The 14,055-nt window shown below is 51.9% G+C and overlaps 3 protein-coding genes across 3 annotated transcripts; all 3 read left to right on the top strand.

Annotated features, from left to right (window-relative positions):
* The first annotated feature begins 309 nt into the window (after positions 1–309).
* BO86DRAFT_369150 (Golgi transport complex subunit COG5) lies at positions 310–2,519 on the top strand. Its single transcript, XM_025670229.1, has one exon. The coding sequence runs from the start codon at positions 628–630 to the stop codon at positions 2,056–2,058; it is 1,431 nt and encodes a 476-aa protein (XP_025524058.1). The 5' UTR covers positions 310–627; the 3' UTR covers positions 2,059–2,519.
* A 3,982-nt stretch (positions 2,520–6,501) lies between these two features.
* Positions 6,502–6,998, top strand: BO86DRAFT_439162 (uncharacterized protein; the record flags this gene model as incomplete). The annotated part of the gene is made up of 3 exons (XM_025676149.1): positions 6,502–6,650; positions 6,717–6,774; positions 6,809–6,998. 3 exons carry the CDS (start codon positions 6,502–6,504, stop codon positions 6,977–6,979), a joined length of 378 nt encoding a protein of 125 aa, XP_025524057.1. The 3' UTR covers positions 6,980–6,998.
* A 4,133-nt stretch (positions 6,999–11,131) lies between these two features.
* On the top strand, positions 11,132–13,149 carry BO86DRAFT_321413 (C2H2-type zinc finger protein; the record flags this gene model as incomplete). Its single annotated transcript, XM_025668342.1, has 2 exons — positions 11,132–12,928; positions 12,985–13,149. The coding sequence occupies 2 exons, from the start codon at positions 11,132–11,134 to the stop codon at positions 13,147–13,149; spliced, it is 1,962 nt and encodes a 653-aa protein (XP_025524056.1).
* Between the last annotated feature and the right edge of the window lie 906 nt (positions 13,150–14,055).

The raw sequence follows: 14,055 nt of genomic DNA, 5'->3' as shown, positions 1-14,055 counted from the left end.
TGCTGACAGACCATGACTGAGCTGCAGAGGGCCGAATTGGATGTATCGATAGATAATAATCCCGCACTATAAGAGGTAATGTAGTTATAGTACGGAGTGATGAAATACTCTCCGGAGAAACTCCCCTTGTTTTGGTCGATAAAAGCTGTTCATCGAAATGCACCTTTGAGCTGGCCGATGTATACATCCCCATGGATGCATAGAAGTGGTTTTATGCAGGCTGACTAATCCACCAAGCGAGTTCTGGTCAACTCCCATCCATCCTCCATCCCGGCCGACACATGGCATGAATACAGCATCCATCCGAGTCTCCTCTTGCTGCTCGTTCGATCACCCCCCCAGGCAATTGAGCCGATGATGACTGTTGCTGGGACTGTCACATGGAAGAGTTGACTACATCTAGCTTTGTTTACCCCATGCTCTACCGAATCCCCAGGAAGCCCGTGCCGTGAACCTGTGTTCCTTCTGCTTTGTTTGATACGGTGATACCCAAGCTCCTTTTGAGTTTCGTTCCTCCATCCCAGTCCGTTTTTCTTTCTTCTGATACCCCTTCAATTCTTGAGCTCTCTATTCTCTTATTGAGCACCCGCCCCGTGGAAGAGAGAGTGAGTCAAAGCGACACCCACTATGGCGGATGCGGAACCATCGTACATAGATTATGAGGCCTTTCTAGACCCGGACTTTTCACCCGCCTCGTTCGCCAACTCCCTTGTTGTAGCCACCAACAATGCGACAGACACACCGCTGGATCTGTCTACCCCGCTTTCGCGGGTCCTCTTCGATCTCCAAGAGATCGACACCCACATCCATGCGCTGACCACCAAATCAGCCCTCCCCTTGCTGACGCACACGCGCGACCAGACCGATGCAGCCAGTCACATCCTCAAGGAGGCCGAGGACCAGATCGCCTCTGTGACGCAGGGGTATGAGCGCCTCGAAAAGGAGGTCTTCAGCAAGTGGGAGGCCGCAGACGAGGCTCGGTTGGCGGCCGAGAAATCCCTGGCCACTGTGCGACTCGCACGAGCCGTGGCGCGCTGCCTGTCTCTCGGCAGACAGCTGGAAAGCCAGCTGGCAGAGATCGGTGGCATCGAAGGGACGACGTCACCCGTCACCGGTCGGGATGATTACCGCACGCTGGAGCGCGCCGCCTCCGCCATTGTCAGTTTACGGCGTATGCTCTCCGAGACCGGCCAGGGCGAGGAAGGCTACGGGCTTGACCGAGTCAAGGTCGTCCGGACACTGCGAGCGGAGCTCGTCCTGCCGGCCGAGAACATGGTCAAGGCACGGGCACAGCAGGCCATTACGCGATTCTCCATGTCGAACATCTCCGGCGGCGCGAGCTCCCAGACACAGTCGGGCTACAGGCAAGCGCGCGATGCCAGGGCCCGTCTGGTGTCCGCCGTCAACATCCTGTATCTACTGTCGCCGGTGCCCAAGACGTTGAACTCCGCGGCGGACTTCGTCCCCGAGCTTCTCCTTTCTACGCTGCAGGGGTACATGCACACGGCCATCTCCACCTCCCTGAGCAACCTCACGCGGTCACTGTCGATGCTACCGACCCTCGAGCGGACGCTTGCCGACCTGTCCGCGCGATGCCAGGATATCTTCGCTCTGGAGGCCGTGCTCAACCATCTTCGCCCACCGCCACATCCACTCTTCCCTTCTGCCCAGCCGGTGGCTACCCCCACCAACCGCGACGGAGTTCAGAGTGAATCACAGCCCCAGTCCGGCAGCAGCAGAAACAACCTGCTCCAGCCGCTGCTCACTTCTCTCGACACATCCTCCCTCCCCTCATATTTCTGGCGATCCCTGGCGTCGTACCTCACGGCTCGGGTACAGGAGATCGTCAACCGTGGGGGCGTGTCGGCGCGGACCTTGCGCTCCAATCGCGATCGCATCAAGAAGGAAGTCAAGGAATGTGTTCTGCGGGGCTCCCAGCTGCCCACTTCTGTGTTGGGGACCGAAAAGCGACTGGGTGGCGAGCCGGCGACGGGGAGGAATTGGGAACGGGAGGCAGCGGTCATGGTCAGTTCGATTGCCAGTGTGTTGGATAAATGAAGCAAGACAGACGGTGTAGGACGAAGGCCTTTTTTTCTCTGTTGTCCATACAATATAATAGAAACCGGTGGACAATAGCCTCTTAAGGAAATTGGTAACCCCCGGGAAAAAACGATATGTACATCTGAAACTACCGTATTGTACAACCATTGCATCCCAGGAATGAAGCATGCCCGCTGTACCGATTTTATGGTGTACACACCACCACATCAAGCAAGAAAACGAAGAGCAAGCAAACGCACAAAGCATGTGAAAATACGCAGGGATCATGTCCAGCTCAGGTACAGCGCATCGAACATCAGCTGACGGCTTCTTCATTTGAAGTATGCGTGTCCTCTCTCTCTCTCTCGGGTCCAGGTAATCTTTTGGACAAACTCCAGTTTGAAATGAAATTTCCAGAAGGAGTTCTGTCGCGGCTAGCATCGGAAGGCGTAAGCGTAAGTGTAAGTAGAAGCATAAGCCTTAAAATTCTCTGCTTCGTTCTTGGTGCATGAATGTATGAGTATCTGTAGTGGTTACCGTACCTACGATTTGCCACATATCGTCCAGAAGCGGCGTCATGCAGGGTGTTTACTCAGCCTCAGCCCCATACTCATCCAACTTACCATACCATGTATGTACATGAATAGTTCCATGCATGACTCATGGTAGGGCAACAGGCAACAGGTTGAAAAGGAAAAGGGCTTGAGGATGGCGTGTGCGTGTCAAGCTGACAGACAGGCGAATCGGTTCGTCAGCTATATCGAGCTTTTCCCTCCCCTCCCTTCTCATTATACAATCTCATGCAAGCTAACTGAGAATCCCGATCAAGCAAGGATTTGTTTCTCAATATCAGGATCTGTGGATGGTTCTCCTAGTTTTGTCTGGAAAATCCCTGTAGCGAGTTCCAAGTTCATAGGAGTACATACTATGTAGAATCGATCCCAAGAAAGCAGGCGCAAAGTACCAGCCAAACGGGCGGCGCAGCAATTGCAAGACGTCAGCGTAACGATGACCTTATTAGAAAAAAAAAAAAAAAAAAAAGCGGGACCCGGCCCCATTGTTTGTTGATCATGATCTGATTACAAGAGATCTCTGCTTTGAACTACTGTGTTTGTTAGGGACTACGTAAGTGTCAGTCTAAGCGTGGACGCTATCTGATATATTCACTGTGCCTGTTTGTGGATCTTGGTTGGTTTTTGACGGTTATCGTTACATTCGGAGAACTGTGTGAATGGGTACAGTGCAGTAGATTAGATAGACGAGAAGTGATTTACACTGGGAAGATGTATACACAGTGCAGAATCTCCGAGGGAGAGAAGGTGGGAGCCTGACTAATATCACCAGGTACATAAATACAAGCATTGCAAGCGCAACGCAGGTACCTGCTTTGTACTGTGGCCGAGCTTTTTGTTTGAGGGGGGGGAAAGGGGGAAGGGGAACCCGGGGAGCTTATGTCACATAGGGAGGGAGGGGGACTAGATAGTGAGGGGGAGGGGAGGAGGGGGCCCCTTATCTACTACGGAGTCTACAGTAGGTTATCGTGTCACCTAACGTTACTGAGTAGGCTTACTGTAGAACTACTGGCCGGTACCGTAGAGCTGAACAATTGGGAAACGCAAGAGGATGCCTGCCAGTGCACGCGCCCCAAGCCTTAGACTCAAACAAAAAAACCAGGAGGGGATAAAGAACAGAAGTATAGATCAACTGGTAGTCGAGTAGTGGTTAATTCACAAACCCCGCTTTCTCAGTTTACTCCTGTCTCCCCTCTTTCTTTTCCCCCGTCCATGCGATAAGAACTTCTGCCTTGTCCCTTGAAGGGGGCGAAGGAAAACGAGAATCGCCGTTCTCGGCCGATGGGTGGCAGAAAGAGGATAGGTACGAGCAAGAAGGTGAGGCAGAGAGATACAGGTTGATGCATTGGCAATCCCTGCTCAATCTGAAACAACTTGATTATGCCATCAAGTCAGGAGGACGCGCAGGAAGGGAAGGAAGGATGAGGGGGTGGTACGGAGTACCTACCGTACCCTGAGTTTCCTTCGCCCCGGTAATGAGTACCGAGCAACATGGTGGAAATAATCCATCTCATCACAATAGTTCATTCTTCTCTTCTTTTAAGTTACTAGCTAGTTGCTTTGTAACCCGACGGAGCGGGCACCCCCTCAGCTGGCTGATTGTCCCTCCCCCTCTTCCTTGGTAGAACCACCCACCCCCAACCACAATCGAAATCCAGGATCCTCTTGGCAAAAGGGGCAAAAGGTTCTTGGGGAAAACCTGATTGAACTTCTGCCCCTCAGTGGCGGAGGGGCACCCGCGTGTGTGCGTGTCTGGCAGTGTGTGTGTGTGTGTGTGTGCGGGGGTGGGTGGATGTGGTGTGTGGAGGAGGTGATGTGTGCGTCGCGTCTACTTCCACCCCTAAGTTGCTTGGTGGGAGGGGCAACAGGAGTTTGGTTCGGTCGTCAAATCTGCAGGTGGGAAGTTTAGTTCTGCACTGCACATGTTTGTCTGTTCTGTTTTTGGCGGCATGTGTGATCAGCTACCACTGAGGTACGGAGTATAGCCTTACTATCGGTAGGCTGGCACTGTGCAATTGTTCTCAGATAAGGTAAATGAGAATATTCTATTTTTCCTTATAACTATATTGTGGTGATTCTCCCCTCCCGCCGTGATTGATCTAGTAGATGACGAGCTTGCGCTTATTGGTCGGTGGGAGTGCCACGTCGATCACCCAAACACGGGGGATTCCTGCTCCTGCAGTGCACTTAGTCCTGGAGCTAGTCGGGGCTAATCAATCTGTTCATTTTACGTGTGTGTGTGTGTGTGTGTGTGTGTGTGTGTGTGTGTGAACTGTCCAGTGTGGTGGTTGTACTCCGTAGTTGGAGTGGTGTTCTCCGGCACTGCCAAGCTCGTATAGCATTCGAGGGTGATGACAGAACTGGGCGAGCTTCCATGCGGATAAACTTGAGATAAAATGGTTTAAGCTGTATGGACAATGCGATACCGGCCCAAATCGGATGCCTTTCTATGAAACGTTGTCCTCTGTATATACTCTGTTCAAGTCTATACCGAGGTCTGCTATAGATGCTGCTTTCGATAGATAGTAGCCTGCTATCTGTGCAGTGGTTATCATGGCATGGAACCGTCCGTTAAAGAGAATCATTGCATCAGCATAGATATGGGGGAAGCTTGACTAGGTTGAATGGATCAAGGGTCTGGCAATTGAGGGGTCATGAGGGGTCGATCCTAGAGGTGAGGCATAGATATCTACTACTCATACTCGTACTCCGCCGTAGCACCGTGAGTAGTTTGCGACTTGATAAGATTTTATTACCAACAAATCGCTAGTCTTATTGGAAACCGGACGGGGGCTAACGTGTTAGTCACATTCGTCTTGTGAACACGCACAAGGTCTCCTGGATCAAGCAATTGGATATGGAGAAAGTACTAGTGACTGGCGGGGTAGGGCCTGGGGTCGACCGAACCACTCATTGCCGCCACTCCCTGGAGGTACGGTACTCTACATACGTCAGTAGTTCATAGCTATCTGGTGGGGGGTGAATCTGAGCTAAAAACCTATCGAGGAGACCTTGCTTCATCATCCTGACATACATGCAGACCTACCGAGAAAATATACTGGGCTTTAGCAGCTCAGAACCCGACATGGTTTACTCTGATCCGGCTCATTCCCCTGCTGATAACAGCGGGCAGGTCGTAGGGTCTAGACGTACGAAGTACAGAGTGGGACTAACCAGGAAAGCGAACGGACATTCTACCTGAGAACCCCTCAACGCCCACGATCTGAGTCAAAACGTCAAAGCGGAAAGACTAATGCATCATTTGCATTGCCTCCATCCCTCCCAGGCGAGCGTGACAGCCAGCACGATTCGCGACACGCCAGAAGGGCAAAGCGGGATCCTGCGGCGTAGCGCCGTATGTTATCTGACCGGGGGCGGGGATGCACTTTGTACCGTACTATACTTGACTCTCCTCAATCCGGACTACACCCCCTCACGGAGTACAGTACTTCATCCCATAAACCCGCGCTCATTGGGACTAGAGAAGCACATCATAACCCAGCAAGTGGCGCAAGATAGACTTGTGTGTTTGAGATACAGTTCTCGCGAGATGTCATAGACAGGAAGAAGCTTCCAGTGCTTCCCGTGCCGTTTGCAGTCGGGGGCGATCCCGGCGGAGGTGGCAAGCAAGTAAATATTGAGTGGTCAGTAAGTGGGGAGCAATTGTCTTCTGGGTTCTTTTTTGAGTTTGCTCCAGGTCTTTCAATGAGTTTAATATCCTCAGTCCAGTCTCTCCTTACCAGCAAATCTTGGTCAGGCGTGAAGGTATGAAGTTTGAAGGAGGTCCCCGGATATGGCAATGATGCCTAGATCATTGGTGGAAGGGAGGGGCTTGACAGCTCCTGTCGCTGGTGGCCAGGAACAAGCTTTTCCGACGACCTGATCGATCATGAATCTTAAATTGAGGATAGATGATGACGATGATAGTGACGACGACATCGACGACGACATCGACGAAGCTGCTGCTGCTGCTGCTGCTGCCGCCGCCGCCGTGTTGTTGCTGGGCGGGCTAGAAATCTGGGGAGTGCACATGGGAAGGTAACATTGTGGAGAGTGAAGAAAGTACCTAGTAAGTTAGTCATGACTTTATTCTGGAAGTCACAGCAAGGTACCGTTTGTCTTGGTGGTCGGCGCTGTTCTAGCCCGCCAGAGATTTTTCAAAGTACTAAGTAGCATGCATTACCATAGTAATGTAGCATTTTGAGAGAGATGGAAATGTCATGAATTGCAAACCTGCTACAGAGTACCTGCGAGAAGTTTCCCTTCCATGTCAGGTACTGAAGGTGCTGCAGAGTTCGGCTCCCGGAAAATTGCACCTGACTGCAGGAATGGAAGGTCCGGAACTGAAGTTGAAGGTTCCTGTGTGACTGTGTGACCTTCTGTTCGTATTCCATGCTGAAGCCCCTCTCCCTCGCTGCTCCTCTCCGGGCTGGTTGATATTGGCTCCTTGCCAGGCCTGTGGGTTGGATTACTCAATTACAATCACTGTCATCTATGTTGCAGCCTACAATACAATAACCTCTATTTTCTTGCTTAAATTCAGTTAGGACATGAGTACACACATACGATACCTTTTGCTGCTAGTGTCACCACTACGTACATAACACTCAGAGTATATCGCCCTGATGCCGAGAGTGGAACCGCAAGGAGTCAGGAAGGAATGGTTCGGTCCCCGAAAGCAGCAGCTCCCCACCTCCCCGAGCTCTCCGAACTGCTCATGTGTCACGGGTTGCCAGCTTTCTCTCCCCTCCTCCTTGATCTCTGAAATAATAGCATCCAGGCATCCAGGCATACACTCCCAGTGATCAGGTTCGGATCTCTGTAGCGAAGCGACAAGGTTCTGCAGAAACCCAAAATCAATGGGAAGGAGGGAACCGACTACTTGTTCTACCACCTTTTTTGTCTTGATGGCCAAAGTTACGTGAGGTACGGGGGACAAAGGGGCCACCCCCGGCTCGTTCCAAGTGGTTAACGTCACTGAAGGTTGTGGTCCATGGGTCTCTGCCAGCACTTGTCCGGTCAGCCCTGGAATCCGAGCGATCCAAGCTAGCTGGTTCCAATCCATGAAATCATGCCAACCATAATTCTCTACGAGTCAATCCCTGAGGGACAGGAAATAGCAGCCGATCGGATGCGTCTGCGCTGCCTTGCCCCACCTCGCCGCCTGAACGTACCTGGTGCCTCAACAAGACGGAGAGCGCCCGTATATGATGGGCTTGGTTGGTCAGTCGAGGACCCTTTCATGGAGAGGGGGACCACGGTTGCCGAGACCAAGAACTTGAGTCGAGACTGATCTCTTTTTCCTTTGGTTCTCCTCGTTCTCCAGTGTCAGTCAGTCAGTCAGTCAGTCTCTCTCTTTCTAGGGTCTAGTCTCGTTGATCAAGATGAGAAACCCCGAAAGAAAAAAAAATAATGTGTCAAACCCATCCCATTCACCCGAAGACTACCCGGTCAGTTCCTAATCTTCTCCATCACTGACTCTTATCCAGTTCTATTGAGTGGTTCAAAGTGAGGGAGTGGGGGTGGGCAAGGATTGCCATGGCGATTAGTAGTGCTAAGCGCTGGGTTCCTGAGACGGGTTTCATACCGGCGCGTATTGTATGTATTACCTCCTCCCCATCTGCTCAACTGGCTACAATGTATGCCCGATATCAATCAGTTACAAGGATAGACTTCCCTTCGTGCTGGACCCCAACATAGTACACATACTCTCTTGTCTGTGTCTCTTTCTAGAATCAAAACAATCGGATTGAAGGAGAGGGGAGAAGGGATGGAGGGAAATGCTTTCCCGCCAGCCTGATGATGGACTGATGGACTGATGATGAATGAATGAATGAAATGAAAATCCCAGAAGTACCCTCGCACTACCTAATGTTCTGAACCATCCAAGGCTCGATGAGGCCAAGAAGAGACCAAGAGTGGCCCATGAATTCATCCTAGCTGGAAAGAACTCCACCGGGTATGCAGTCGATGATTCGTGTCGGTCGGTCCGGACCAAGTCGTCAGTACCTGGGGCTAGAGAGGGTTTCACCTATCAAAACGTCAGTTCACTATCCAGTAGCGCATTCCCTCTCGCCCCTCAAGGGTGAAAGTGATTCGCCTGAACCTAATGTAGACGAAATCATCATGATCTGGGTTTGGTGATCTTCGTCGCGTTTTCCAATTCATTCCATACCTACACATAGAACGTGGCAGCCGATGAAGTGTTGAGGAATGGGCGCCATCCCAGCCGACCGGAACAAATTGCTGCTGAATATCGAACCTACAATAAATGCAGTACAATTCATCAGTCTGTATACACTTCTTACCCTGGTAACTAGTAGTTATACCTGATAGGTAAGCTGGATACTGCGACGACCCTTTCTTCTCTCCTCCACAAAGTATACTTCCCTTCCCATCCTTCTCCGTCCATGGTTCCCTTTCCCCTCTCCTGCCCCTCGTTTCGCCGCAGTCGACCGTTGTTTCCGATAAGCCTCCCAGTCTCCCAGTTGCTATCCTCCTGTAGGGTGCCTTCTGGCCCTGAGGTGGTCCTGAAGTGGTCCTGAGGTGATCCAGGTGAGGTGGTCCTGACGCCCGGTACTATCGTCGTCACCATTCAACCTGTTCGGCCTGGCCTGAGTGGGTTGCCGTCATCCTCACTCGGGTTACAGGCAGGCTACTCCACGCCGTACTCAGTACTTGTATGCATCTCCTCGCCCGTCCGTTCCTCTGCCGTCCGTCCCTGCTGGCTTGTCTTGTTTCTCAACTGGGTCTTGAGTTTCGGATTGATCAGCCTCCTCTTACCCTCCTCCCCCCTTCCTATTGCTCATCATCTACCCTCTCTTGCTTTCTTTCTTCACTCATCCTTCACTCATCCTCTTCTTTCTTCCTTCCACTTCCTCCCATCCACCCCTCCTGTGAATAATCGTATTTATCCTGCTTCTTCTATCCGATCCTACCATCCATCCTTCTTCCCTTCAACTGTTTGACCTGCATCACTCGTCTTCTTTCCAACCTTCCTTTGGGATCTTCCCCGCATACCTTTCCCGAGAGCTAGCGAACCACCGAGTCCCGTGGTCCTGGTGCCTGTATATCCTCGCCTAGTAGACCTCAAATCGGTTGTGGGTCTGGGTTCTCTTGCCAATATAATCGGGTGTCCCTTTTTAACTAAACAGAAGAGGGAAGAAAGAAAGGAGGAAGGAAGAAAGAACAAAAAAAAGACCCAAAAGGATCTCCCTTGTTTTTCCCCAACCAAATCCTCTCAAACGGGTCACATTGAAGCGATCATCTTATATTCGAGCTGGCCTGGCATCCGATTTGACCTGTCTCTTGACCTATATATCTTATTTTGGCTGATTTGCCCTCCCCGGACGATCCGTAAACCAGGGGCTTTCCGATCGGTTTACGATTCCTCCTATTTTTATTCCACTCTAGTCCAGGTCTTGGCTGGGTTGGTGTCCAGACTGTCCTAACTGTCATACCTACCTACTCATACCTTTACCCTTGTCCAGTACCCATTAACTTACTCTTACCTACCTATTACCCACCCACCAAACACACCACCACCACTGCACCACTGCACCACTGCACCACCACTACCACTACCACTACCACTACCACCGCACTCCCCAAACAACAATCTTCCTGGACTCGACACCGAACGGGAAACTCTCGCTCGAGTCCGCCGCCGCCGCCAACTTGAACCTTACTCCATTTACCTCTTACCACTGATCACTGACACTGATAACTCACCACCACAAACCACTCTGAGTTCTCAGCCTCCCTCTCTCTCTCACTCTCCCTCTTTATTTCTCCAACTCTTCTCATCCCATCGCTATCTTTCCACTTTCCACTTCCTCCTCTTCCTCTTCCTCTGTCCTTCTCTTTCTTCCTCCCCGTCTTTCGGCCTACCTACCCATCTACCCGTGACTGAGTGCCCGCTGCCCTTTCTTGGTCAGGCCGATCTGTAAGCGATGCGTTCTCGCACCTAATGGTCGTTCCTTTCCATCTATCGTGTACCACCTGGCTACCCTTGCTTCGCCATCGCCGTCGGGCATTCGGTTAAACAAGTCATCGCCATCATCCTTCTCTGAACATTCCTTACTCTCTCACCCCTCGCTCGGTCTTTGGGAGGCAAGTGAATTCTTCTTCATTCCGGTGTAAGTTGTTTTGCTATTTTTTTTCTCTTCTATTTTTCGCCCTTCAGACTAGCTCGGTTTCTCACCGACCGAACCCCTCGGTCCCTCTTTCCCCCCCATGATGTTTCAGTTACCGCATCTTGAGAGGCGAAAATTCCTGGAACCTCGAAAATAAATTACACCTGATAGTAATGTGGATTACCTGCTTACCTTAACTGCGCAATGATGTCTAGGACCACTTTGCACCGTGCGATCGACACCGCGTTTTTGACATTTTGAAACCCACCCCATTCCTCTCCCTTGAAACCGATCGAGTTTGTGTGTCGACCGTCATCCCACCATTTCTGTTATCGACAACAGTACATAGCTGTGGGCCCAATCCACAGTCGTCTTCCTGCCAATATGTCTTCATTCTTACCTGTCAATACTATGTCCACCCCACAAGATCGAGTCATGGAGGACGCGACGACATCATCCACCCCTCGCCCTCATCCCAGCTCCGACGCTGCATCATCTTTAGGCACCAAGACGGACGAGAGCACTCCGCGGAATGTAAATATCAACGATGACTCAACCCGCCCGATAGACTCGCAAACCAGCGCATCGTTAACGTCAGATGAGCCCGCACATGGAGATTCGGACGTGGAACGCGAAGGCTCTGACAACGAGGACAACAAGGACAATGCTCCCCCATCGAAGAAGAAAAAGGGACAACGCTTCTACTGCACTGATTTCCCACCATGCAACTTGAGTTTTACACGGAGCGAGCATCTGGCACGGCACATCCGGAAACATACTGGCGAGCGCCCGTTTCAATGTCACTGCTCCCGCCGCTTTTCTCGACTGGACAACCTGCGCCAGCATGCCCAAACCGTGCACGTCAACGAGGAAATTCCAGGAGACTCACTGGCGGCGACAGGGACCAGATTCCAACGACAAATTCGAACGGATCGCGTGCGTCCCCAGGGTCGCGCGAGAGCGGGCACGGCGGGCAGTCAAGGTACTCACAGTAGGGGCCATAGCAGAAACCTTTCTGCCTCGAGCATCACCTCCACTGCATCGACATTCAGTCAGCCGCAGGAGCTTCGCCGTCGGCCTGCGCCGTTGATGATGGCAAATGATCGAGCGCGACTGATGGATACGCTGGATGCTCCCAGCACTCCTCCGGGGCGGGGCCTGCCAGGACCGCAGGCCGGTGGCTCCCCTTACACACCTTCACACCATGTCTTTGCGGCAGGGCCTCATGGTAGCCCTCATATTGCTTCGCCAATGTCCACAGTGTCTCAGGCCTCGGGATTTTGGGAGGGCAAGACAGCCGCCCGTCGATTGTCCGTGCCATCAGGCGCAAACCCATTCGCATCGCAGCCTGCCAACGTCTATCCTCCAGGTTATGCTCCACCCCCCGCGTATGTTGCGCACGGAGGAGTGTATGCCAGCCCTGTTAGCACCAATTACTCCCTGTCTCGCGATGAGATGAATCACGGAGCTTCGGACGCCGATCTACGCAGAAGGACATGGCACCCTTCGACCTGGTCTGCCGTCCCTCGGCCAGCCACTAGTGGCCTCAGTAACTACCAGACCCCCGAAGTGTTCCATCCATCGGCGAAAACCAATGGGTCGGCGGAACAGCCTCCGCGACTGCCAGGTATCGAGAGTTTCGATAAGGTAGTGGCTCACCGACCACTGACCCCGCCCGTTCGACGACCGAGTCCCATGCAAATGGATAACCCGACCAAGCAACCGCCGAACTACAACTTTGGAGGAGGATTCAATTACACGCAACCGGCTAGCCGACCAGCACCGCCAATTTCGGGCCCCGGTCATCGACGGGGTCACGTCTCTTGGGATATGTCCCTGCACACAAACCTAACCGGACTTCATATTCGGGACAAACCATCTCAGCGAGATGCAGCAAATTGGAGCCAGCAAACTATTGCCGAGCTCCAGAATGTTGGTTCCCGGCCATCCTCGTCTTACCAGCAGCAACTGCAGGAATCTCGCGGACATGGCCATGCTCCGTCATTCAGCAGTGTTACTATGAGCTCTCAGGCCACGCGAACGTCACCCGAAGATTCCAGCAGCAGCGAAGGAGTTCATACCCCGTCTACTGCATCTTTGGAGTATCATCCCGCAATTGTGCATAACAATGGATATGTGGAGCAGCATCACCCGTCTTTTGCCTCCGAAACTTCTCAAACAGTACGCACACGTTACCAGAACCAACGATGAGGGCCAGATCACTGATTGGAATGCAGGCTTGCCCCCCTCTAGCCCCCCAACCTGACAGCCATTACGGCAAACGCGACCTTCGGTCCGATTTCCTTCCTCATTCGGTCCGGGAACCTGGAATGGGTCGACTGGAAGCGCTCGTTGCTGTCGCCACCAGCGAGAACAAAAGCGCCACGAAGCTCTTTATCTAAACGGCCTCTGATTGGGAATGAAGTCTGTGATTTAGGAGTATTTCCCTATTTTCATCCGGTGATCACGTCCTGAGCGATCCCGCATCCGAAACCGACCTTGCTCGGGCTCGCCGCTCTTTCTCTTTACATTTGTTTTGAGCGGGAGTTGTATAGTACGAGGCATTGGCCTCTTGTCATGGGTTTCCTCGACCTTTTCTTTGTTTTGGATATAGCCGCGGAGTTCTAGAACCTGGACCTCTCTCGTATACTCGGAGCTGCACGCACCGCTCGGCTGCGGGAATCTTTATGAAGTGATGAATGATGAAATTATGCATCGGTGGGTTGGAACAACTGGGGCTTTCGCAATCCTATTTTTCTTTTCTTGTTCGGGGTCTTTCTCTCTCTCTTTCCTTTCTATTGCTGCATGTTCTGGCGTTCTCCCTCTTTGTCCTTCCGGAACGGAATACTGTCCATAGTGCATGAAGATACCCCCCCGGCCTTGATCTCGAGCGACTGCAACGAGATCACGGAAGGAGTTTCCTACTCTGGTCGTGGTGTGGCTTCGATTGTTCGTTTGACGCTGTCTATACCGAGGTTTATCTGCTTCTTTCGGTGGTGGTGATGTGAATTGCTGCAGCTGGCCATCGTGTTTTAGTATGTCATTTACATGGCGACTGTGGGGCTTTGACTATTTATGTCTTTGGTTTTTCTTTTTTTTTTTTTCTTTCCGTTTCTGCCTTCCATGGGGTTCAGCAATTAGTTGCGGGTTACAGTAATTGAGCCAATACCAGAACGAAACCAATTTAGATGCAATGATGCCAAGACCTGGACCTGGACCTGGGGGAGGAGGAGGAGGAGGAGGAGGAGGGGATAATCAGCCACAGAATATGATAATTGCTGCAGCTGGCCATCGTGTTTTAGTATGTC

Source organism: Aspergillus japonicus (assembly GCF_003184785.1).
Source record: "Aspergillus japonicus CBS 114.51 unplaced genomic scaffold BO86scaffold_61, whole genome shotgun sequence".
NCBI classification, from domain to species: domain Eukaryota; kingdom Fungi; phylum Ascomycota; class Eurotiomycetes; order Eurotiales; family Aspergillaceae; genus Aspergillus; species Aspergillus japonicus.
The sequence above is the reverse complement of the archived record's forward strand: the minus strand, read 5'-3'. Positions and strand labels throughout refer to the sequence as shown.